The sequence below is a fragment of the Pipistrellus hanaki genome (assembly GCF_964339955.1).
Source record: "Pipistrellus hanaki genome assembly, chromosome: 8".
NCBI lineage: Eukaryota > Metazoa > Chordata > Mammalia > Chiroptera > Vespertilionidae > Pipistrellus > Pipistrellus hanaki.
This window is the reverse complement of record NC_140510.1, coordinates 72,750,978-72,772,941: the sequence shown is the minus strand read 5'-3', so window position 1 is coordinate 72,772,941 and position 21,964 is coordinate 72,750,978. Positions and strand designations below refer to the sequence as shown.

At 40.5% G+C, this 21,964-nt stretch overlaps 2 protein-coding genes across 6 annotated transcripts; one reads left to right on the top strand and one right to left on the bottom strand.

Annotated features, from left to right (window-relative positions):
* Nucleotides 1-934: 934 nt before the first annotated feature.
* MAIP1 (matrix AAA peptidase interacting protein 1) lies at nt 935-7,731 on the bottom strand. 5 transcript variants are annotated; one of them, XR_014795788.1, is made up of 5 exons: nt 7,020-7,581; nt 4,465-4,536; nt 3,937-4,063; nt 2,546-2,689; nt 935-1,183 (listed from the first exon to the last, which is right to left on the bottom strand). XR_014795788.1 is itself a non-coding variant. In XM_084892803.1 (5 exons), the coding sequence occupies exons 1-5, from the start codon at nt 7,440-7,442 to the stop codon at nt 1,105-1,107; spliced, it is 849 nt and encodes a 282-aa protein (XP_084748929.1). In that variant the 5' UTR covers nt 7,443-7,731; the 3' UTR covers nt 935-1,104. The 5 variants fall into 5 exon arrangements, 2 of the variants coding, with proteins under 2 accessions (XP_084748929.1, XP_084748928.1); XR_014795789.1 differs by having other exon boundaries at nt 2,546-2,647; XM_084892803.1 differs by having other exon boundaries at nt 2,546-2,693; nt 7,020-7,731.
* On the top strand, nt 7,685-20,227 carry TYW5 (tRNA-yW synthesizing protein 5). Its single transcript, XM_084892801.1, has 8 exons — nt 7,685-7,849; nt 9,024-9,178; nt 11,534-11,603; nt 13,379-13,423; nt 14,185-14,322; nt 17,776-17,863; nt 18,244-18,360; nt 19,706-20,227. Exons 1-8 carry the CDS (start codon nt 7,772-7,774, stop codon nt 19,960-19,962), a joined length of 948 nt encoding a protein of 315 aa, XP_084748927.1. The 5' UTR covers nt 7,685-7,771; the 3' UTR covers nt 19,963-20,227.
* Nucleotides 20,228-21,964: the final 1,737 nt, after the last annotated feature.

The following is a 21,964-nucleotide window of genomic DNA, read 5'->3' as shown; positions in this document are numbered from 1 at the left end:
TATAGAATATATTTGTCATTTCTCCAGCTGCTCTTATAATTCTTTCTAGTTTTCAACACTTTATGATGTACCCAGTGAAGCTTTCTTTGTGTTATTCTGCTTGTTGATTTTCTTGGATATGTAGATTTATAGGTCTCATCAATTAAGAAAATTTTGACATTATTTGTTATGTATGACTAGAGGCTCAGTGCACGAAAATTCATGTGGGGGCGATGGGTGGGGGGTCCCTCAGCCTGGCCTACCCCCTCTCATAGCCTGGGAGCCCTCAGGGATGTCCTACTGACATCCCATGGGGAGCAGGCCTAAGCCACAGTCTGACCTCCCTCTGGGGGAGGCAACCAAGCTGATCAAGGGAAGGTGCAGCCCCCATCACCCCACTGCTGCTGCCACTGCCAGCCCATGGCTCCCTGAGCCCACAGCTGCCTGAGTCCCAGGCCTCGAAGCCCCTGTGGTTTTGTCCAGATGGACATCTGGAAGACATCCGCCCTAAGTGGCACATTACCCTTTTACTTATCTCCTCTACCCCGACTTCTAGGACTCCAAGTATAAGTATGTTAAAATAGTTGATATTACCTCACAGATGTAATATGTGGGCTTTTTTCTCTTTGTGTTTTCGAAAGCTTCAAGTTCATTGTGCAGTGACCAAGCCATAATCCCATCCATTCCTCATCTAGCTAGTGACCAGAGGTAATCAAATAGCAGCACTGATTTTAAAAAATAAACCTTATACATTCTTGAATTATTGGTTTAAATGTATTAACCACAAATAAAATATTTTAAGAATTAAGTTAGAAATATGTAGTTTTTCAATACCTTCTTTATTATCTAATAAAATTAGTTTGTGCATATATACACATACGTGTAATGTTAGAGATGACAGTGAATGTGACACCAACAACGGGCTGTGGACCTCTTTCACAGAAGGTGACAACGATCAGTGGAAATGCTTTATTGTGTCATACCAGTATACTGCAAGGGGTATTGCAGAATAATACGAAAGTCACCCATACACTTGACTAAGTGAAGATCAACTGATCCAAATTCTTCCTTAGTTTTTCACAGCAATTGCTGAAAGTTCAAATACGCCAATTTTTCCAGGAAAGATTATTCTAGTAACTTGGCGTGATCAATCCGTGCAATGATCCAGTTGGGCTTCACTCCCTGTGTAAACTCCCTCTGGAACCTAGGGAAGAAGTGCAAACACCAGTCCAAATCTTCTCAGGTAACTAATCTGCAAGTGTTAGAGGCAATTTTTAGCAATAAACTAATGGTCAATGGTAAATAAAGGACTTTACCAACTTAATCACAAAAATATCCCCAAAGAATTAGAAGTACATTCTAAACTAAAGTGAGTATTTTTAATGGAAGAATCTATACTCCAACATCTGCCAATCCTGTGAGAAACTGGGGTTTTATTGTTATTAAATACTAGCTATAACATATGCCTAATATGAGGGGAATAAATTGGACTATGCTTATGAACATAGCACGTTATCTGGCTTACATATGTTAGATCAATCTTTAAAATAAACAGTGTTTAATGAGCTGCCCTGTGTCTTAGCAGGAAAGATCAGTAATTATAAATGATATCTCCAAAGAGAAAATTCAGATTTTAATTAAATAAGTGTTCAAATATATAATTATGTCTCCACTGACTTGTTCACTGCTCCAAATGTTATTAGCACAAGAATGCACAATAGTGTCTCTTTCAAGTAATTTGCTAACCTACTAGACAGACAGTGCTCCTTAAGGCAAGAACCCTTTAACTTTGCATGTGAACCCCTATCAGAGACCTGGAGATGGTCAATAAGCGTCTAGAGAGTGGGTAGTCCTTGACCAATTACGGCAGATCTTATTTTCCAACAAGGCCATCACCTTATCTCCCACCCAATAGGCTCCTCTGCAGTGTGGCCTTGCAGGTGCCCCATAAGGAGGTGGTCTCCCAGGTGCTTTTATCTGTGAAGGTCCTGTGACTGCTTTGACAGTGGACTACGGTGCAAATGATGTGGTCCCATCCTGGGCATAGCCCTCTACTGGTTTAGCATCTTCTGATTTCTGCCTCTTGAATCCCAACCACCATAAAACACGTGACTAGCCTGAGACCACCACAAGCCCATGCCAGCAGAAAGGCCTTGGAGAATTCGACATTACGTGGAGAGACTGAGGAGCCCAAGGCGATGCCCATGTCGGTGACAAAGCCATTGCGGAAACAGGTCCTCCAGCCCGTCACCCAGCTGATCCAGGAGAAGCAGAGACTCCCTACTGATCAGCCTTTCCAAATCCTGACCGTGAAACAGCAGCAAAATCCAAGGGCTGTTGGAAGCTACTGCGCTGTGGAGTAGTTTGCAGTGCAGCAATGGACAGCTGAAACACTGTGCAATTACATCCAGAAACACTACCGCCTTTCCTACTTCCGACATTGCCGTGTCATGGCCAGAAGTCATTATGGCTTTTTCTCTTTATAAATAACTGTCAAATTTCAACCCTTTCTTTCTAAAATTCTGTTAGTTTTTTTTTATAGTAGTATGGCATGCGACAGACTTACTCATAGCTTGCACTAAGAAGTTGCTTAGTTTCCACGTTCTGATTCCCCAACTTAACCTGGAACACACCCGCTCCGCTTAAAGTTTCACTGGGGATGTTGGCACTGGTTAGATACCAAAAGCACATCAGGATGTTAACAAACTTCCTTCCTTAGGGAAAAAACATACACATACACAAATACAAATCATAATAATCTATCATCCATACATCCAAAATGAAATAGAAATTGGCAGTAGTTACACAGTTGTTACAGATCAAATTTTGCACCTCTTACATTGCTACCTTTTTATTTTCTTAGGGTAATGTCGGTTTGGCCCTCTTCTTGCATTGTAATAATTAACAGTTTCTATTTACTGAGCATGTACTGTTTACTAAGTATACTATATAGATAGTTTTCAATTTGTGGCATTATTTATCTAAAACTCTAACAGATATCTGTTGTCAAACCGAAAAAATGAGAGGGGAAAGGGGAAAACACTTTTTGCTACTAAGTAATTAACTTAACCCCAAATGCCAGAAAGAATAAAGACTTCTATTCCGCCCTAATTCACTTGGCTATGACTGTGATTATGACAACGGCTTGTGTAAAAATCAGGTAGTGACTACTGTGCTGAGATGCAATCTGAAATATTAGGGAAGAAAACGTATTTATGAAAAACATGTTAAAGTACCTTTACAAATGTTTCAAATTAGCATGTTTATAAAAATGAAAAAAATTTAAATATTAAGAGTCCAAATCAGAATTGCCTTGGGAAGTGTTTATAAGCAAAGGCTAGATCTCCTATGTGCCTGGCACATAACACATATGCAAGGATTTGTAGCAGGAATAAATAATTCAATACATTTTCAGAAATGCTGTAAGGAAAACGTATGCATTGGACAAGGTGAACCAGATAACCACTAACATTCCTTTCAATGTTTTCCCTTGTCTCCAAATAAGCCCAGTTTGGGAGTTCTACAGTTGACCTTATTTTCAAGACATCTTTAGCTGATATTATTTACTTTTTCTTTTACTCCTTACTCCTTCTACGTAACGTACAACTGGACATTTTAAATTCTCAATTGTTTCCTTCGAGTTAGAAAATCTACATACAGATATTTTAACTGCGATATGGGAGCAGCTTGTCCTAAACTGTTTTCATCAATGTGACGATGCTCTCCCCTGTGAATTAAGTCGTGGTAGGCCAAGTTCAGAAAAAAGGCCTAAGAAGCTACTACCATATCTCGGCTATTCCAGAGCTGGGTCTTTGAAGAATGACACAGTATTTTTCTGAAGAGCCATGAGCATCCATTTGTACCAACAAAGTCCCACTATGTCATGATCTCCCATGGAGGAGTTCGGTTTACCTGGACAACCGTGGATCACTAAAGCCGCCTACGTTCCAGCATTACCTTTGTCATCGTAGTAGATGGAGATGTCTCCTGCGGAGGTGTACACGATCTCCTCTATGTCAGCAGCCAGGGCATCTTTGTGGCTGTCAGGAAGTGAGGTTATCTTTTCTTTCAACACAAGCAGCAGCTAAGTTCGGAAAAAACAAACTGTAATTCACCTCTCAAGTTTTCGAAAGCTTTTTAAGAAGCTCAATAAATTGTTCGTGGGATGAATTTTTCGATTCCTATTTTTAAATTTACTACCATCTTTACTCAGCTTCTAAAGCAAGGCTAAAAAGCATCTAATCATTCAACTAGGTAACTTAGAACAGAACATTCTATATAAGTACAATTGACAGGTCACATTTACTTACTTATGCCTTAGCAGCAAGTCATTCAATGCTTTTATCAAAAGGAATGATACAGGGACTGCTTTGGCTGATAGTACACTATTTTTAAGCATATATAAGGATAATGTACTGTATGTATTACTTGGTTGCAAGGAAATAATACATTTATTTTTAAAGGAAAATTAAAAGTATACTTTACCTCTTTAGTCACAAGTTCTTCCAGCAGATCAAATTTACATTGTGATAGCAATTTGGACACATGAGCAAAAGCCTTAAAAAAAAATAGTGGAGGGAGGGTGGTGATTATTTCAATGCTCAAACTTAAATGGCCAAGTGTGACAGACCGTTTATGATAAAGGTGACAATGTCAAGCACTAATATATCAATGTTAGGCACAACTCCTCCTAGTTGGTTGGCTTTTCTTTTCTCATATGGCCTTCCCACATACACAGTAGTAAGTAGGCAGACTGCTAACTATGTACCCACTCTCGGGACCTGGGAAAAGGCAGTGCGTGGTGTATACACTTGGACCTGAGAAAAAACCCTCTATATATCTCCTTTTAAAATAATGATGGAGTAATCAACCATTCTGAGTGTGATATGACTCCCCACCTCCCACTTAGTCAAACATAAACAGCAGCTGAGAAGCAGTAAAATCTAAACTGTACTGCGGGTCCATTGATCTGGGTTGTAGTCTGAGCCATTAAGCCAGGAAGCAGGCTGGGGAAAGTGGCAGGAAAGATAGAGTTTGCAGTCTGCTACAGTGGATTTCAACTTTGAAGTAGGAGGCCCCGTTTTAAAGGGGCAGAGCAAACTGCAATGCCCCACATTCCTGGCAGAGAGAAGTGAAACGTGCATAAACCTCCACCCGTCTTTAAGTGAGGAGGGAGGCAGCAAACAGACAGGGCAAGCACAATGACGGGGAAGAACTGGACTCTGTGGGAGAACGGAGAGCCGCCTCAGCCACCGGGAGGCCCAGGAGGCTGTCAGCAGGAAGTACCCTCGAAGGTGAAATCTGGAGACTGGAGGAGAGCGGATGCACAGGCACGTCAGAGAGATGAGGGTACCACTGTCGTAACCCATCACATCTATGCAATAGAAGCTCCGTAAAACCCTAAGGGAAGGATTAGGAGCTTCCGGGTAGGTGACCCTCGGAGATGCGAGAAATGGGGTGCACCTGGAGAGGGCATGGACCCGCCACCCCTTCCCACATACTCTGCCGTGAGGTCTCTCATTGGGCGGCTCCTTTCAAATAAACAGGAAGTAGCAAGTGATGGCTTCCCTGAGTTCTGTGAGCCGTTTAGCAAAGTACTGAGCGATGTGGGAAGGCCGATTTAGATTAAAAGTATGGGAGGCCAGGACTTGGGTTGGTGTCTGAAGTGGAGGCCGTCTTGTGGGAACAGTCCCTAACCTGTGGAATCTGCATTAAATCTGGGGAGTTAGAGCCAGAACTGTTGTAAGTGGTCTGATGAGGAACAGCTCACCTGAAGTCTTCAAGGAAACAGCTCTACCCTCTTTTTCACAGAAAAGGCTAAAATGTGCACCAAGATATAGGGGGAAACACAGTATGTGATCAATGTGACTTGATGGCAGTTTTAGGGACGTCATGCATACGTATCAATGCACAACAGAGTCGGTGGAGCTAATAGCTAATAAAGCCATTGACAACTGGATGCTATTAATCAAATTCTCATTGCTTTTTAATTTTTTAACAATCACATAAATCAGTCAAGAGCTGACTGGGGGAAGGAGTTATTTAATATTGTCGCTGATTCAAACATGTAATTTGTAACTGACAGGTCGGAAAAATAATGCAAATGACTGTTTTTATGAAATGATCTGAAGTAAACTAGGGGCAATACATCGATGCCAGCAGACAACCAACTGTAAAATGATGACACGGATGGCATAATTTGCAGGTACAGGAGGTATGACCTGGGAAATAAACTAGGACTTCTACGGTTGAACAATAGTTCTGAAATGTTTGGTGATGACAAACTTTCTAAGAGATACAAGAGGAAGTTACAGATGAAGGTTCATCCTAGAAAAATACATGTATTGGTATACACAAAACCTGCAAATCTCAGGACACAAGATGACCCACACGTGGTGAAGGTAAGGCGGCATAGTATCAGCCACCCAGGAAGGGGGACAGGGCTGTCAGCTGCCCCAGCCAAGTCTCTGCAGGGGAAAGGGCTCCTCTCTGGGTGGTTCCTTAGGAGTGTGATGGGGCGCGGCGGGAGGGAGGGGAAGAGGCCTAAAGGGCAAAGGAGCCCTGGCAGTAGCTGGCAGGAAGTTTCCTCTTTTATCCTCAAATGACATCGCACCGCTTTAGAAACATCACCTCATTTACTTTTCAAAACAACTGTACCTACTAACTCACTTATTCAGCGACTAGGTGCCAGTCATTGCCTTTTTCATTTTGCAGAAAATCACGTTCAGAAAAGAAAGCAACGTGCCTTTCAAGGGGCAGAAATGGGCTTTGAGTCCGTTTCTGATTCAAAACCTGTAGAGAGTGGACGGAGTAATCCGGGGACTTCACCCTCGTGTCTCAATGGGACTCGGCGACCACGCACCAGAGACAACAGCTCCCTGCACAGTCAAGCAGCGGCGGAGGGCTGTGCGCAGGGGTCACCGCCCGCGGCAACCCGGGGCCCAGGGGACCCCTCTGCTCCGCACCGGGACGCGCCCGGGGTGAAGGCACCGAGTGAATGCACGGAGGCGCACAGGTCAGCCCGGGGGAAGTAAACGAACCTGCTTCGCTCCCTCCGAGAATTCCTTGATGCTGAACTCTTTGTCGAAATAAGCCCAGATGAGAAAGGCGAAAATTCGAGTCCGAACCCAGTTGATGGGGTTGGAGAAGCCCAGGATGAGCATCTTGGTCTTCGGGCGCTGCTGGGGCGGCTCCTCGGTGCCGTAGCTGCGCCCGGGGCAGGCGGGGGGCGCCGCGGGGCTGAGCAGGGGGCGCCGCCGGGGGTCCCGGGCGGGCAGCGCCGCGGCCCACGGCGCCGGCGGACACGGGGCCGCGGCCCAGCCCAGGTGGCGGCGGCACAGGCAGCAGAGTCCGGCCCAGGGCGGCCTCCCCGCGGCTCGGCCGGGGGACCGGAGCCTGGCGGCTCCTCCGGGCAGGGACCCAGACAAAAGCCAGCGGGGCCAAAGGCGAGCCGCCAGCGCCATCTTGTGACCTTTCACCCCTGCGCCTGCCGGTGCCACAGCGAAAGCCCTCCGGCGGGAAACCACCCCCTCAACGGGGCTCCTGGGAGCGACTGGCGCGGGGAGCTGGCCCGCTGCTGCACCGCGGGGCAGCCCGCCGCCTCCCCGAACCCCCCTCCCGCACACCCCCCGCAGGGGCCGCAGCCCCGCCGGGGACCCGCCGCTCTCGCGAGCTCCGCGGCCTCGCGGGCCTTTCCTCGCGGGGCCTTTTGTCGCGGGGTCGAGTTTCCGGGGGGAAGAACGTGTTGTGGGCCTAGTCCCCGAGACTCGGAAGAGGACCGACCAGAGCGGTCATGGCCGGGCAGCGCATCCCGGTCCCCCGGGTGGAGGGGGTCTCGCAGGAGCACTTCCTGCAGCACCTGTACCCACAGGTGAGGCCGTCCCTGCCTCTCCGCTGGCTCCCAGCCTCGGAGGGAGCGGGGAGAGGGCGGCGGGCGTCTTAAAGGGCTGGGCGGCCCCGGGAGTGTGGGCGCCTGGGGATGCCGGCCGGCTCATCCATCCCTTCAGGAGAGAACGGCTCCTCGTTCCCTGGGAGCAGCGTGGCGGGGAGAGCTGCGAGCGAGGAACGTTTCCCTAAAGGAAGCTGCCCTCGCTGCGGAGCGCGGCCTGGGGGAGCCCCGCTCGGAAGCCGCCTGCCGTTGCCATGGCAACGGAGGGAGCGTTCTCCGCCGTCACCACCCGCCAGCCTTGCCGTCTTCCTGTGGGCTCCTTACATTGTATTTTTTGATAAGTATAAGTTCGAGGCTCCCTCCCCTGTTGGCGTGGCTGGCGCCTGTCCGTCCACCCGGGTTACTGGATTTCAGGGAGCAGTTTGTTCGCTGTCCTGAGCCAAAGGGGATCCATGGGAATTCCCTCGGGAAGCTTCCGCTGGTCTTGGTCTCGGGTTCTGATTAATCCGGGTTCTAATTCAAACATCGGAATCTCTTCTGTGTGTCATTCGAACCTTCGTTCTTTGAAGAAAACTAAGGGGAAAAAATAATAATGGCTTTGTTCTCAGGAAAATATACTCAGGTTTTTAGAGATAAAGGAGCATGATAGCAGCAGCTTACCCTGAGTAGTTCAGAGAATCATCATCTTGTTCTCTAGACCCAGTTAGTGAGAATGAGAGCAAATGGTGAACCAGAGTAGATGGTATATGGGATGGCAGTTGTTCGAACTTTTCCGTACGTTTGAAATGCTATCAAAATAAAAAGTTACAAACATATTTGACTATAAATACCCATTTTAATCATTTAGTCATAAGTAACACCCCTGAAAACGCTTTAAATAATATTTAGATGATTTAGATTTTTTTTTTTAATCTCTTAGCTATTCATGATGTCACTGTTCTGTTTGTTCTCCTAAGGTTAAAACCTGGGTCTACCGTAAGTATATTGGATGAGTCCTGTTCCTATTTTAGTTACAGCGTGAATTGTCAAAAGGTTTTGAGTTTGAGCATCTTGGGATAAAGAATCATTTCTTTTTATTTCTCTATTGTCAAATACAACTCCTGATATATTGTTGAGTTTTGTTTGTTGTTGTTTTTTGTACTTTTCCCCTTTGTAGAGAAAACCTGTAGTGTTGGAAGGAATTGACTTGGGCACGTGCACAAGCAAATGGACGGTGGATTACCTGAGTCAGATTGGAGCGGGGAGAGAAGTGAAGATTCACGTTGCCGCCGTTGCCCAGATGGACTTCATTAGTAAGAACTTTGTGTATAGGTATTTTCTTCTCAGGTTTACTCTCGGGACACAAATAACTTGTTTTAAGCCTTTAAAATATGTATACAAAATCCACATGGCACATCATCTTTGGCAAGCTTGATATAATCATGGAATAGCTTACTAATTTCTAAAGAATGGCTTTTAAAAGACAAGCATTCTGAGTTTATGTAATTATACAAAGACATTTCCAAACACCATTTCTTGCACAGGGTGTATACCTAATGCCTTCTGGAACCACGGAGGAAACAGAGAATTGCCATAACTGGAGAGGTTACATCTGAATGCTTCATTAATTAATTGATCCTACCACATTGTTAATTATTACCTAGAGTAATAAATTCTGAAGTTGCTTATCATGATCTATTTTGATTTTTAATGCCCCAGTTTTGGGAAATTTTCTAAATAATACTGTTTTTTGATAAGTATAAGTCCATTGTTTTTCTGCCTTCCCCAGAAATGTAGGGCAAGTAGTTGCTATTTTGGTATAAACTTTCATCAACTCAGGAAACTTCAAAAAAATCATACTTAATTTCCTCTTTTTAAAAAATAACCTTAATTTTTTTCCTCATGGTTGTAATTTTATGTTTTATGATCTCTTAGAAGCAAATAGTTAAAAGCTGCTGGGTTTCTAAATTTGAAAGCTTTAAATACCGTAATCTCATTGTTTTGATATACTGTTTAATCCCATGAGTTTTGTTAAAAATGTTACATTAAAAAACAAACAACTTTCACATTCTGAGCATGTGCAGTTCCCAACAAATTCAGTCTATTAAAAACATGTGTAGTTCACAACAGCCTGACTTTTAAAGAGAGTTAGCTGTTTCTCCAGAGTAGAGATGAGTTAAACAGCTTCTAATGTCCAGATCCATTCCTTTCTCAGTTTTCCAAGCTCATATAACAGCTTGCCAAAGCATGTCTCAGGTTTTTTATCCGTTGAATATTCACCATTATAGTTTTGGTTTTTATTTATTTTTCAAATATATTTATTGATTTTTTTTCTTTTTTACGGAGAGGAAGGAAGAGGGATAGAGAGTTAGAAACATTGATGAGAGAGAAACATTGATCAGTTGCTTCCTGCACACCCCCTACTGGGGATGTGCCCGCAACCAATGTACATGCCCCTGACTGAAATCAAGCTCGGGACCCTTCAGTCCCCAGGCCAATGCTCTATCCATTGAGCCAAACCTGTCAGGGCTAGTTTTGGTTTTTAGTAGGCCATGAATTGAATTTAATTGTCATGAGTTTTCCCAAGTCTAAGGACTTTGATTAAGTCAAGAAAGTGGGAGAAAGTGCTGGAAAGATAAGTGTTTTTCAGCCTGCAGTTAATGATGTTTATTTTCCAGAGAGTCCAGTGTCACAGTTGACATTCCACATTTATCTTAACCAGTGTGTTTGTAGGAAAACTTTGGTAGGAGAAAGTAGGCCCAACCCTTTCTCCCCATCTTGCCAGTACAGATTTCAGGGGGAAGTAAAAGTGAAGATTATAACTTTTAACCAGAGGTTTGGAGGCTGGCGTTCATTGCTGGAGGAGGAGAGAGGCTTTTGACCTGGAGTCTTTTGAGGACTGGATTGTCTTAATGTTACTGATAAGGGATCATCTTTCTGTAGGGGCAGTACTTTTAATTGTTGAAGGGATAGGATGGAATATAGAGAAAAAATAATTCGAGGCTCAAGAATGTGAGGTAAAGGAAACACACTTTGCTTTTACAATGTTCAGCCTTTTCAACCAGGTGGAAGAAGCCAAGCGTTTGGTAGAAATATTGAAGAATAAAATATTGTCACTTCATTGGAATTCTTGAGATATTCCTCAGAAGCTTAAAATGATAGAGTGTGGTTCAGGAGGATGAGAGTAGTGTTACAAGCTTCTGTGTTCTGTGCAGGAAGATTAGTCCGGGGGTTGGGGGGTGGGAGGGTAGGTAGGAAGGGAGAGGGAGGGGAGCCCTTGACCTACATCAACCCTTTGCTTGGTCTCTTCCAAAGGAGCATTATTCATAGTTGCCCATCATCACAAGAGCTTGAAAATGTGTATTTCCAAAGGTAACCAAACACCATAGGAACATTTTTCTAACAGAAACTAGGAATAGGAGGTTATTGGCATATGAGAAGGATCTATCTGTACCATAGATTTAAAAATCTTTAATTTTTGAAATAGGAATATCAGACAACCTAGGTCAAATAAGCACAGTGCTAAATGAATTTTGAAAATGTAGAATTCCACATAATAGGTTATAATAAAATTATCGATATTGTAAAACAGGTCATATCCAACTTTAACAAATCCCTATAATATATAATGATTAGAGTATTATTAATTGATTTATTATTAAGTCCAAGGATTCTTTTGTGTTTCAGAACTTTACCTTTTGACAGATTGGTTCAGAGGGCAGCTGAAGAAAAGCATAAAGAATTCTTTATTTCTGAGGTAATTGGTTCTAACATTTTCTTTAGAAAACATGTTTATATACTAAATAAATTTTCTTATAAGAGAATACTTTATATACAAGAGCTGTATCATTCTCTAATAGCCACTCTTACAACTTGGTTGTATATGCCATATATTAGTTCTACCATTTATTAGGTTGCATTATTGGCCAAATTATTTTTCTGTGCCTCAGTGTACTCAGCTATAAAATATGAATCATAACAGCACAATTCACTAAATCTAATACATAGAGTAATTATTAGCACAATGCTGACTAGAACTACTACTAAATGTTAGCTATTAGCTATTAGTATTACTTCCATTGAAAATGCTTTGGTTTGATATACCAAGTTCAAATGCTAATGGAGAACTATTTTATTTTATTTTATTATTAGTTACTATCAGTGTGATTGTTTTAGACATTTGCTTTAACATTTATTCAGAAAAAGCCTACTTATTTACACTATAGTCCATCTTTATTCAGTTTAAATATCATGGCATTCCTGAGCAAGGCCGTTAGAGGAGTCCTTGTGGGTAGCAGTGTCTCGGCTTTACCGTTGTGCTCATCATTAGTTGGGGGAACTCCAAGAAGAGCAGGATGTTGGTTCGGAAAGTGAGGTGGACCTGAAGGAGCTAACAGCTGGCAGCTGTAAGTCAGCCACACTCTTTCTAGAAGGGGGTTCTGATACGTCAGTCTCTGTATCTGCCACATGAATTTATTTAAATTCTGAAATATTAGAACTGGTAGAAAACTCTTAGACTTTTGAAGAACATATTTTGAAACCTGGTAGCCAGTAATAAAATCATAGAATTTACTTGAATGGTACTATCTAAAAATATAAAAACAATGAACCTGAAAGTTTAAATTTCTGATCATCTATAATAAAAAAAATGTAATATGCTAATTAGACCGGATGTCCTTCTGGATGAAGCTAGGGTTGCAAGGGCCGAGCCCCATAAAAGAATTTTATGCATCAGGCCTCTAGTACATTTATAAAAGTAAATAAAGTTTAATGAAGTAAGTGAAGTTTGTGTTACTATTATAACAGTCATTGTAGGTATAAAAACGGCAGAATGCCCCTGTGCTTGACCCAGTATATCTCAGTTATCTAACTCTCATAGGAAATGCAGGCAACAGAAATGTTTTCTAATTCAAACAATTCCTTATTATAGCTACTCGGTGCAGTACAATTGGTGACTTTTTGTATTGTATCAAATTTACTGCTGTAAAGTGACATTTCTAGTTCACATACATGAGCTGACTCTTAAGAATTTGGCTTGAGAATTTATATGATCAGGGATAGGCTTAGCTTCATAAAATACAATTCAAAATTTTAAAAAATTATTAAAAGTATATTTTATTTATCCCCTATTGCACATTTGTATTATATTAAAGAACTTTTTTGTTGGCACTCAGCAATACCTTGAGATCATATGTGTTGTCCAAATGGGAATTCTTTTTTAAGTCTTAAGACATTGTTGAGTCTAAATAATTTGGAGAATGAAGTCTAAATTGAACAACGTGGCTTTAGATGTGGTATATGTATATTGCTTTTAGAATTTCTTTTACTTATATTTTGTGAATTCAATCATTATTACAAGCAGCATGTAAAGATTTTTCTTCCTATGGCCACCAGAGAGCATTAGTAGAAAGGGTAAGAAAACATAACTTTAGGGAAAATGACTTCACTGGGTTAGATTTTTGTTTCCTTTCATTTTTACTCTGTAATATTTCTAAGAGAGTATTGATGTTATTTTTCTTTGGGATGTTTAAGGATGAAAAGTACTACTTAAGGTCACTTGGAGAAGACCCTAGAAAGGTAAGAATTCTGAATGTGAAACAATGGTTTCAAGCTTAAATGGATGTGTATATAAAAACTGGCACTGTAATTTTTATACTTGCTGCCTATCATGTGATCTGTTTGATCCTTTTTCATTATTAATGATTTGAATAAGTATGATTATTAAAAGTTGATAACTTAATTTTTAAAGTAGGACCATAGAATCTTAGTGTTTAAAGTCATCTGCTGGTAATCTGTACACAATTAAGAAATTCTTTCTACTGTATTTTTTACAGATTGCAATTCACCTAATAAAATAGAATGTTAAATAATTATAAAAATTCTGAATAACTCATTAAGCTTTGACATGCATTCAGAGTCTAATTTATATGGCTGTAGTGCTATATAAAGGGCATCCCTAAAACGATTATGTAAGAACCTTCCTTCTCCTTCCTCAGTTAGACCACAGGTTTACATAGTTGACAACATTCAAGTTGATGATTCCTAACATTAAAATACTTAACATTAGATACAACTGTATGAATCTTGCTTAAAGTAGGAAGAACCTATCTATAAATGAAGCATATTAAGCTAAACTGTTAAATCTGCAGTCTTGTTACACTGTGTGTATTACTTAATTGGTGGCTATGGTCATGTCCTAGTATTTTAAAGCAGTGAGCAGAGTTTCACTCCATTTCTCTTTTATATAATATCATGGGTTCTGATGGCAGTCTTAGATAAAATAAGCATTGTGCCAATGTTGTTTTACTAAAATTCTTATTTTGTTCCTCTCAATGCAGGATGTTGCAGATATCAGAAAGCAGTTTCCTTTATTGGAAGGAGATATTAAGTTTCCAAAATTCTTCAAAGAGGAGCAGTTCTTTTCCAGTGTTTTTCGAATTAGCTCACCAGGATTACAACTTTGGACCCACTATGATGTATGCTATTATAGATGTTTAGCATTGATAGATTTAACAGTCACAGTTTTAGCTCTGTGGGCTATCCTAAATATCTTTGATATGTAATTTGCTAAACATGAGGTTGAAAACTTGTGCTTTGCAAGGTGGTGATATGGAAGTTGTTAGCTAACACCAAAGCCTAGTTTATCACATTTGCATTCTCAGTGGTCTTGTTCTTGGTTCATCAACTTTATATATAAAAGGTTAAGTGACCAGTTGACCGGCCGGTGCCTATGATGCGCACTGACCATCAGGGGCAGACACAATGCAGGAGCCGCCTAGTGACAGCAACTTTGCAGAGTGCCCTTGCACTCCCGGACTCCTTTGGGGATGTTGGACTGCTGGTTTCAGCATGATCCCCGCAGGCCAGGCCGAGGGACCCCGTTTACTCTGAAGACTCCCTTCGAGCCCTGGCACTGCCCCAAGTGCAGCCAGCCAGGGAGGGACTGTGGGAGATTAGCTCTAGGGCGTGTCCGGCCTATCTCTCCCCGTCCCTGCCAGCCAACTTCTAATTAATTTCCTTTCAATGTGCACGAATCCGTGCACCAGGCCTCTAGTCATATATAAAATTTTATTAGGTGTTTTTGTTTTGTTAACACATGAGAAATGGCCACCAGCTGAGGAGGAAAATGGTGGAAGTAGAAAAAGTGATAAGGTTATGGTATGAGTAAGAAGTTTATGGACAGCCATTTTCAATCATCAGAAGGTCTTAAGAATATATTTCCTGAGAATGTCAGGTGTCGAGTAGCAAGATGTGTAGATTATTGATTTTAATAATTTATGCTACCCTATATAGTAAAGAGGTAATATGTAAATTAACCCTCACACCCTCATAAGATGGCTGCCTATGACCAGGCTGGCAGGGCTGTTAGTGAGGGACGACTGAACAGGCTGGATGGGGCAACAAGGCCATCAGGGAGGTGGCAGGGGCAACTAGGCAGGAAGGCAGGTAAGTGATTAGGAGCCAGTGGTCCTGGATTGGAGAGGGTGCAGGCTGGGCTAAGGAGACCCCCTCCTATGCATGAATTTCATGCACCAGGCCTCTAGTGGTATTATAATTTTATTTGCTTAATGGATAGAAATATTTTACAAACTTTAAAAATCTGGTATTGTGTATGATTTGGTGTTGAGTGGAGAAATTTAAGAAGCTAAAGCAATACCTAATATGTTTATAAAGAAAAGGAATTATTTTTTTAAAGTTTTGAGTACCAACTATATTAATTTTTATAAGTATGTTTTATATAATTCAGCTGAAGATCTCTTGAGAGGATTTTAACATAATAACTTTATAATTGAGACAGACAAAATCCTAGCATATTGTTTTTTAAAGGCTTTACATAAATGATATGATGAGAAAATGATGTGATAACTCAAATACATTTTAACTGAATTCTCGGATTATATTTTTATTTTTAAGTAGTTATGGAATATCATAAAGCTTTCCTTAAATTAAAAATAAGTCAAAGGAATAATAGTACTATACAGGATGTCCCCCCAAAATTTATACATACTTTGAATCGTTATAAAGTCAGTGTTTATTAACATACAGTTCATTTTTAAAATTATCAGCTGTTAAAGTGTGTATACATTTTTTGGGACACCCTTTGGTTATTATATAGTTAAGGTTTATATATTGGTTAATGGTAAAAGGAAAAATGCTTAGGTAGAAATGATCTAGTCTATATACATTATAAAAAGGCAGGGACCATCAAAACCTAAACAACCAGACAGATGAACAGTCACCAGGAAGTGCATGGACCACCTCTAGGTCCCTTCCCCGAAGCCCACAAGCTCCTATCAAAGCAAGGCTGGGGGGCAGGCGGGCAGGCAGGCAGGCCAGCGGGGGTTGAGTGGGGCAAGGCAGGCATAGCAAGCTCGTTAGTCTCTGGCCCAGGCCAGAGGCCTAACTACCCTAACAGAGGGTAAGAAAAAGGTTCAATTTTTTAATAACCGGGTTGGCAATATAGTGCATATGGCTGGCTATCAGTCCAGATATAGGGATTATGTGTTTTTGTCTGCCAAGAGCATCTTCTGCTAAAAAAACAATTCTATATAATCTGTCTATACTAATAAAAGGGTAATATGCTAATTAGACTGGGTTGACTGGCCATCTTCTGAACATCTGACTTCCTTCTGGACAAAGGTATGGTGGTTGGGGCAGACGCAATTAAGGGCGATCAGGCTGGCAGGAGAGGGCAGTTGGGGGTGAGATCAGGCCAACAGGGGAGGGCAGTTGGGGTAGAGATCAGGCCAGTAGGGGAGGATTATAGGGGGAGAGATCAGGCCGGCAGGGGACAGCAGTTAGGGGTGATCAGGCCAGCAGGGAAGAGCAGTTGGGGGCAATCAGGCCAGCAGGGGAGCAATTAGGGGTAATCAGACATGCAAAGGTGGTTAGGGACAATCAGGCAGGCCAGCAGAGGGCTTAGGGGCTATCAGGCAGGCAGGCAGAGTGGTTAGGTGCAATCAGGCAGGCAGGAAGGTGAGCAGTTAGGATCCAGCAGTCTCAGATTGTGAGAGGGATAGCCAAATGGCCCCAATCGTCAGCCAGGCTGAGGAACACCACCTGTGCACAAATTTGTGCACTGGTCCTCTAGTATGTAAATAATAATGAATACATCTTGTTTGTATTTATTTTAATTCCTTAGTTGAAAATTATGTAGCTCTGGCTTTTAACATTTTTCACAATCTCTACAAACAAAATGCACCCTTGCATACACATGAGTCGTGATTACTCCAGTAATAGTATGCCAAGAAAATGTGCAAGGTTATATAGTTGTATAGAAATAATCCAAAATTAAGATGCCTATAAACCAGCAGTTGCCAACCTTTCGGACCTCACATACCATTGGTTGGTGACAGCTGCTCCACAGGTTTCCTTAAACCAGCAATCACCAACCTTCCAGACTCATGGACCACTAGTGTCCTCGGACTTCCAGTTGACAACTGCTGCTGTAAACAAATTATGGCCATATGTTAAGTTATTGAAAGAGTAGTGGTTGCCTCAGTACCTTGTACTTTTCCAACACCTGATATTTCTAAGTGCTGTTAACAGGTTGTTGAATACTGCCTTATAGCATTCCTGGACAGATAAGTAATAAAACCAACGAGGGGAGCCTCAAATAGGTGGAACTACCCTCACTGTCATAGTGGTGAGGCAAGGGCAAATAATTTGCACTTCAGATTTCCTAATGGCTTGCCAGTCCTTTCCATTTTAAGGCAGTGCTACAGAAATATTTTAATACTAGTAAATGAACAGTGGTGTTTTAATTACCAATGTTTCATTGTTACATTAGAACATTACTCTTAAGATTTTACATAATGTGAGCCAAATCTTTTTAAAGGATAGGACTTATAGTTCACTGTTTGAAATGCCATTGGTTTTGTTTGTGAATTTTAGATTCTGTTTATTCATAAATTCTTACTGCTTTGCAGGTAATGGATAATTTCTTAATACAAGTGACAGGAAAAAAGCGTGTTGTACTGTTCAGTCCTCGAGATGCCCAGTATTTATATTTATCAGGTATTTTCTTTTTTTAGTTTTTAAAGATTGGTTTATTCATTCCTCCTTTTTGAGAAATCTCTGTTCTCATAGGAAAACATTTTAGGGTTTCTTCCTAATTAAAATGTATTGTGTATGTGTATACATGTAATGATAGGCTATATGAAGAATGAGAGTTGTACATTTTCTTAATTGTATTACATGAATGGCAGTGGTCATACATAAGGGACGAGTCACTGGAAAATGTATTAGGTTTCAGAAGAATAGTAATTGTTTTCACAGTTTGGGTATAGAAAGTCATTATACAGAAAAGAATAATTTTCAAATTTATATTTGTAATTACTTTTACAAAAAGGCTAACTTTGCTCAATATGTATTATCCTTTTTTTGGAACATTTCAGGTACTAAATCAGAAGTACTGAATATAGATGACCCAGACTTAGCTAAATATCCACTGTTTTCCAAGGCTAGAAGATATGAATGTTCCCTTAATGCTGGAGATGTATTATTCATTCCTGGTAAGATTTCTGGACCTCATTAATTTACTATTTATAAAATCTGTACTCTATTGATCACCCATTATATGATTTTTTAGTCCAAAAATATATTTTTTATATCTATGCTGGCCTATGCAAGATGATTTTTAAAAAATATATATTATTGATTTTTTACAGAGAGGAAGGGAGAGAGAGTGCCAGAAACGTCGATGAGAGAGAAACATCGACCAGCTGCCTCTTGCACACCCCCCACCGGGGATGTGCCTGCAACCAATGTACATGCCCTTGACTGGAATCGAACCTGGGACCTTTCAGTCCGCAGACCGACGCTCTACCACTGAGCCAAACCAGTTTCAGCTGGAAGATGATTTTTATACACATTTGTGTGTGTTTTAAAGTATGCTTAGGCAAATTCTTATAAAATTAAATCTTATTTTTTGAAGGCAGCCTATAAATATATTATACTTTATTCTATTAAATGACATCAAGAAAGATGACTTATATCTGGGAAAAGATTCCATCTGGTTGTTCTTTTTAATCATTTTAAAAATATTTATGTATTTTAGAACTGTCATTTAAGTATTTATCAAGAAACGGTAAATGTATTTCAAAGCTAAAATAGATTAGAGATTTTATTAGATATCAAAATGTTATAATCTTTAACACCTGTGATATCTTGTGTGTATTATTTTCTAGTTTGAATGTATTACTTAATTTATGAGTAGGCATTAGTTGTTGCTGCTAACCAGTGATGTAATTAACATCTATAATTATTAGATGCCCAGTGCATGAAATCATGCAGTTAGGGTCCCTAGGTCTGGCCGGCGAACAGGGCCGATCTGGCCTGGCTGGGGCCTTCCTTTTTTTCACACTGCTCCCCGGGTGGTCAGCAAGTTATAAAGCAAAATGCAGCTTGAATAGGAAGTCTTTGAGAACAAAAGTGTTGTGCTAAGTCAGAAAAGGTCAAATATACTCCTCAAATAATTGAAATGTTCTGTGTACAAAACATACTTTTGATGTGGTTGTGGGACTCAGGAAGTGTAAACAAATAACACAAAATACAGCTCCAAATTACAGATTTGTAAAGCAAATAAACTTTATTATGTCTTTCAAGTTAAAAAGGAAAAATTGCTGTTTGAAAAGATTTTAAATGTAGGTTTGTGCTATTGACACTTTAAATTGGTTGGCAATTCATAAACGTTAAAATGATTCTGTTAAAGGCTGGGAGTGTGCTAACGAAGGGTTCTGGTTACAAGAATTATTTCTTACATTGGTTATATGCAATTTGTGATATTTCACTGACATTTTGGTGGTGTTTTTTTTAACTGTAGGTTTTATTTTTAACTTTTTAAATTTTTTTCTTCAGCTTTATGGTTCCATAATGTAATTTCTGAAGAGTTTGGAGTGGGAGTAAATGTCTTTTGGAAACACCTTCCGTCTGAATGCTATGATAAAACAGATACCTATGGAAACAAAGATCTCACAGCAGCATCAAGAGCTGCACAGATTTTGGACAGAGCCTTAAAAACACTGGCTGAATTACCAGAGGAATACAGGGACTTCTATGCACGGCGAATGGTCTTACACATTCAAGACAAAGCCTATAGCAAAAACTTTGAGTAAATGATGAAATGAATGCAATGAATATAAATTTTAAATTCAGTTCAGCTCAAATATTAGAAAAATATAACAAGAAAATTATATTTTAGATTTATTAAAAGAGGGAAGGTAAATCAATTTCAGATTTGCATATTAAATAAGTACAAAGGAGTGTTTGTATGGTTTTTATACAGATCGTTACAGTTCAAAGAATGCTGTTATGGGATGCCTCTTGCTTTCAGATTCAAATAACTAAAATTTTAACTTAAAATGACAAAATGTATTGAAACATTGGGCTTTGATATTTTTTTGTAGTTAATCCTCACCCGAGCAAATTTACCGTTGATTTTTAGAGAGAAGGGAAGGGGAGAGACAAAAAAATACCAATTTGAAAGACACATGGATTGGTTGCCTCCTGCATGCTTCCTGAACAGGGCCAGGGATACAGCCTGCAACCTAGGTACCCTACTTTTCTGTCTATAAGATGCCATTTTTTTCTAAAACTGTTAGACTGAAAAACTGGGCATCTTGTACACGGAAGTCAGCTGAGGAAGGAGCCCTGTGAGTGTGTAGCTGCCCACACCTTGTCAAATAGGCTTCCTCCAATCACGAGCTTATTGTTACATTAACTGATGCTGTAATTGGAGGTGGAAGTGGAGAATCCACAGATGCAACAGGGACCAGAGCTTTCTGAGCCCATAAAGAAGTTAAAAAATAAAAAGATAAATACCAGTAAGCGATTGTCTTCCGCAAAATTCAAACTGAATGTAATCAGCTATGCAAAAGAGCATGGAAATAGAGCTGCAAGACAATTTGGACCTCCTCCCACTGAGTATATGATCAGACAGTGGAGAATACAGGAACAACTTAAGATACAAAAAAGAAGGCCTTAAGAATAAAACCAGCAAAATGTTTAAAATACTGATTTTCTTAAATTTGGGTTGAAAAATGAGGGGCACCTTACACACGGAAAAATACAGTATATGCCCTTGATTGGAATCGAACCTAGGATCCTTCGGTCCACAGGCCACTGCTCTATCTACTGAGCCAAACCAGCTAGGGCGGGCTTCAGTGTTTTTGGTCCAGTGATTCAGTAGTGTCGTTAAGAATCGCTTGGGTTTTTCCTCCTGTTTTCACTGCAGCATTGGCATCATCCCGAGGCTGGCTACCTTCATGGAATGATTGCCAATAGCAGTCCAGGCCATGTGCGACACCTTCATTTACATGCAGCAGAGGAGTCAGGCTGTATTCCAGCAGCCCTCTCTTGATATAAGCTTTCCCCAAATTTACCACCAATCCTTGGGTCTTACTGATCTAAAATGACTAAACCCATCCTGAAATGACCCGTAAGCCAGTCTGGTTCACTGAAGCTGCAAGTGGAATACTTGTCCTCTGAGGCACATGTGGGCAGAATGGATAGTTGTCAGGATTCTGTTAAGGGGGAAAAAAAGGTGGGCAACCAACAATGTCTACTACATTAATCTTCAGAGCTTTTTAAAACAGATGCCTGGATCCCAACTTTAGAGTCTTGGAATCAGTGAGTTTGGGATTTGATGCATAGTCAGGATTGAGAACAAGTGTATTAAATAATAATTTGGGTGAATAGTTTTCTGATTCACCCCAAATATTTAATCTGATCCTGGTTTTTCTTAGCACCCAGTGTAAATCAGGCCTGCCCCTTTTCTCAGTTTTTAAGTGTCAAAATAACTCAAATCAGTTTTAATTTAGGCTAAAGTTTCACCTAAAGTTTTCCCCACTAAATTCTTTCCCATCTATCCCTTATTTTAAAAAAGAATTTTTATGAACAAATACATGCAGGATCCCAGTAATGTCCTCATTAGAGACAATGGGCCATTGTATGTAGATCTGTGTCATTCTTTGTTTTGGACCTAGTAATTATTTGCACTGACATTGACAATATACTTACCAAACACAAATGTGCCCATCTAAAGCAATCTGAGTATATAAATTTGGTGTATTTTAATTATGGAGAAAATAATTTCCACTATTGAGAAAATTCATTTAC

Excerpts from the sequence above, each read along its gene's own strand:
- TYW5 (XM_084892801.1), top strand. The coding sequence starts at position 7,772 with ATGGCCGGGCAGCGCATCCCGGTCCCCCGGGTGGAGGGGGTCTCGCAG. Across the intron at positions 7,850-9,023 it reads TGCAGCACCTGTACCCACAG|AGAAAACCTGTAGTGTTGGA; the intron begins GTGAGGCCGTCC and ends TCCCCTTTGTAG. Across the intron at positions 13,424-14,184 it reads TTGGAGAAGACCCTAGAAAG|GATGTTGCAGATATCAGAAA; the intron begins GTAAGAATTCTG and ends CTCTCAATGCAG.
- MAIP1 (XM_084892803.1), bottom strand. The coding sequence starts at position 7,442 with ATGGCGCTGGCGGCTCGCCTTTGGCCCCGCTGGCTTTTGTCTGGGTCC. Across the intron at positions 4,537-7,019 it reads TCTCGGAGGGAGCGAAGCAG|GCTTTTGCTCATGTGTCCAA; the intron begins GTTCGTTTACTT and ends TTTTTTTTTAAG. Across the intron at positions 1,184-2,545 it reads CTTCTTAGTGCAAGCTATGA|GTTCCAGAGGGAGTTTACAC; the intron begins GTAAGTCTGTCG and ends CTTCTTCCCTAG.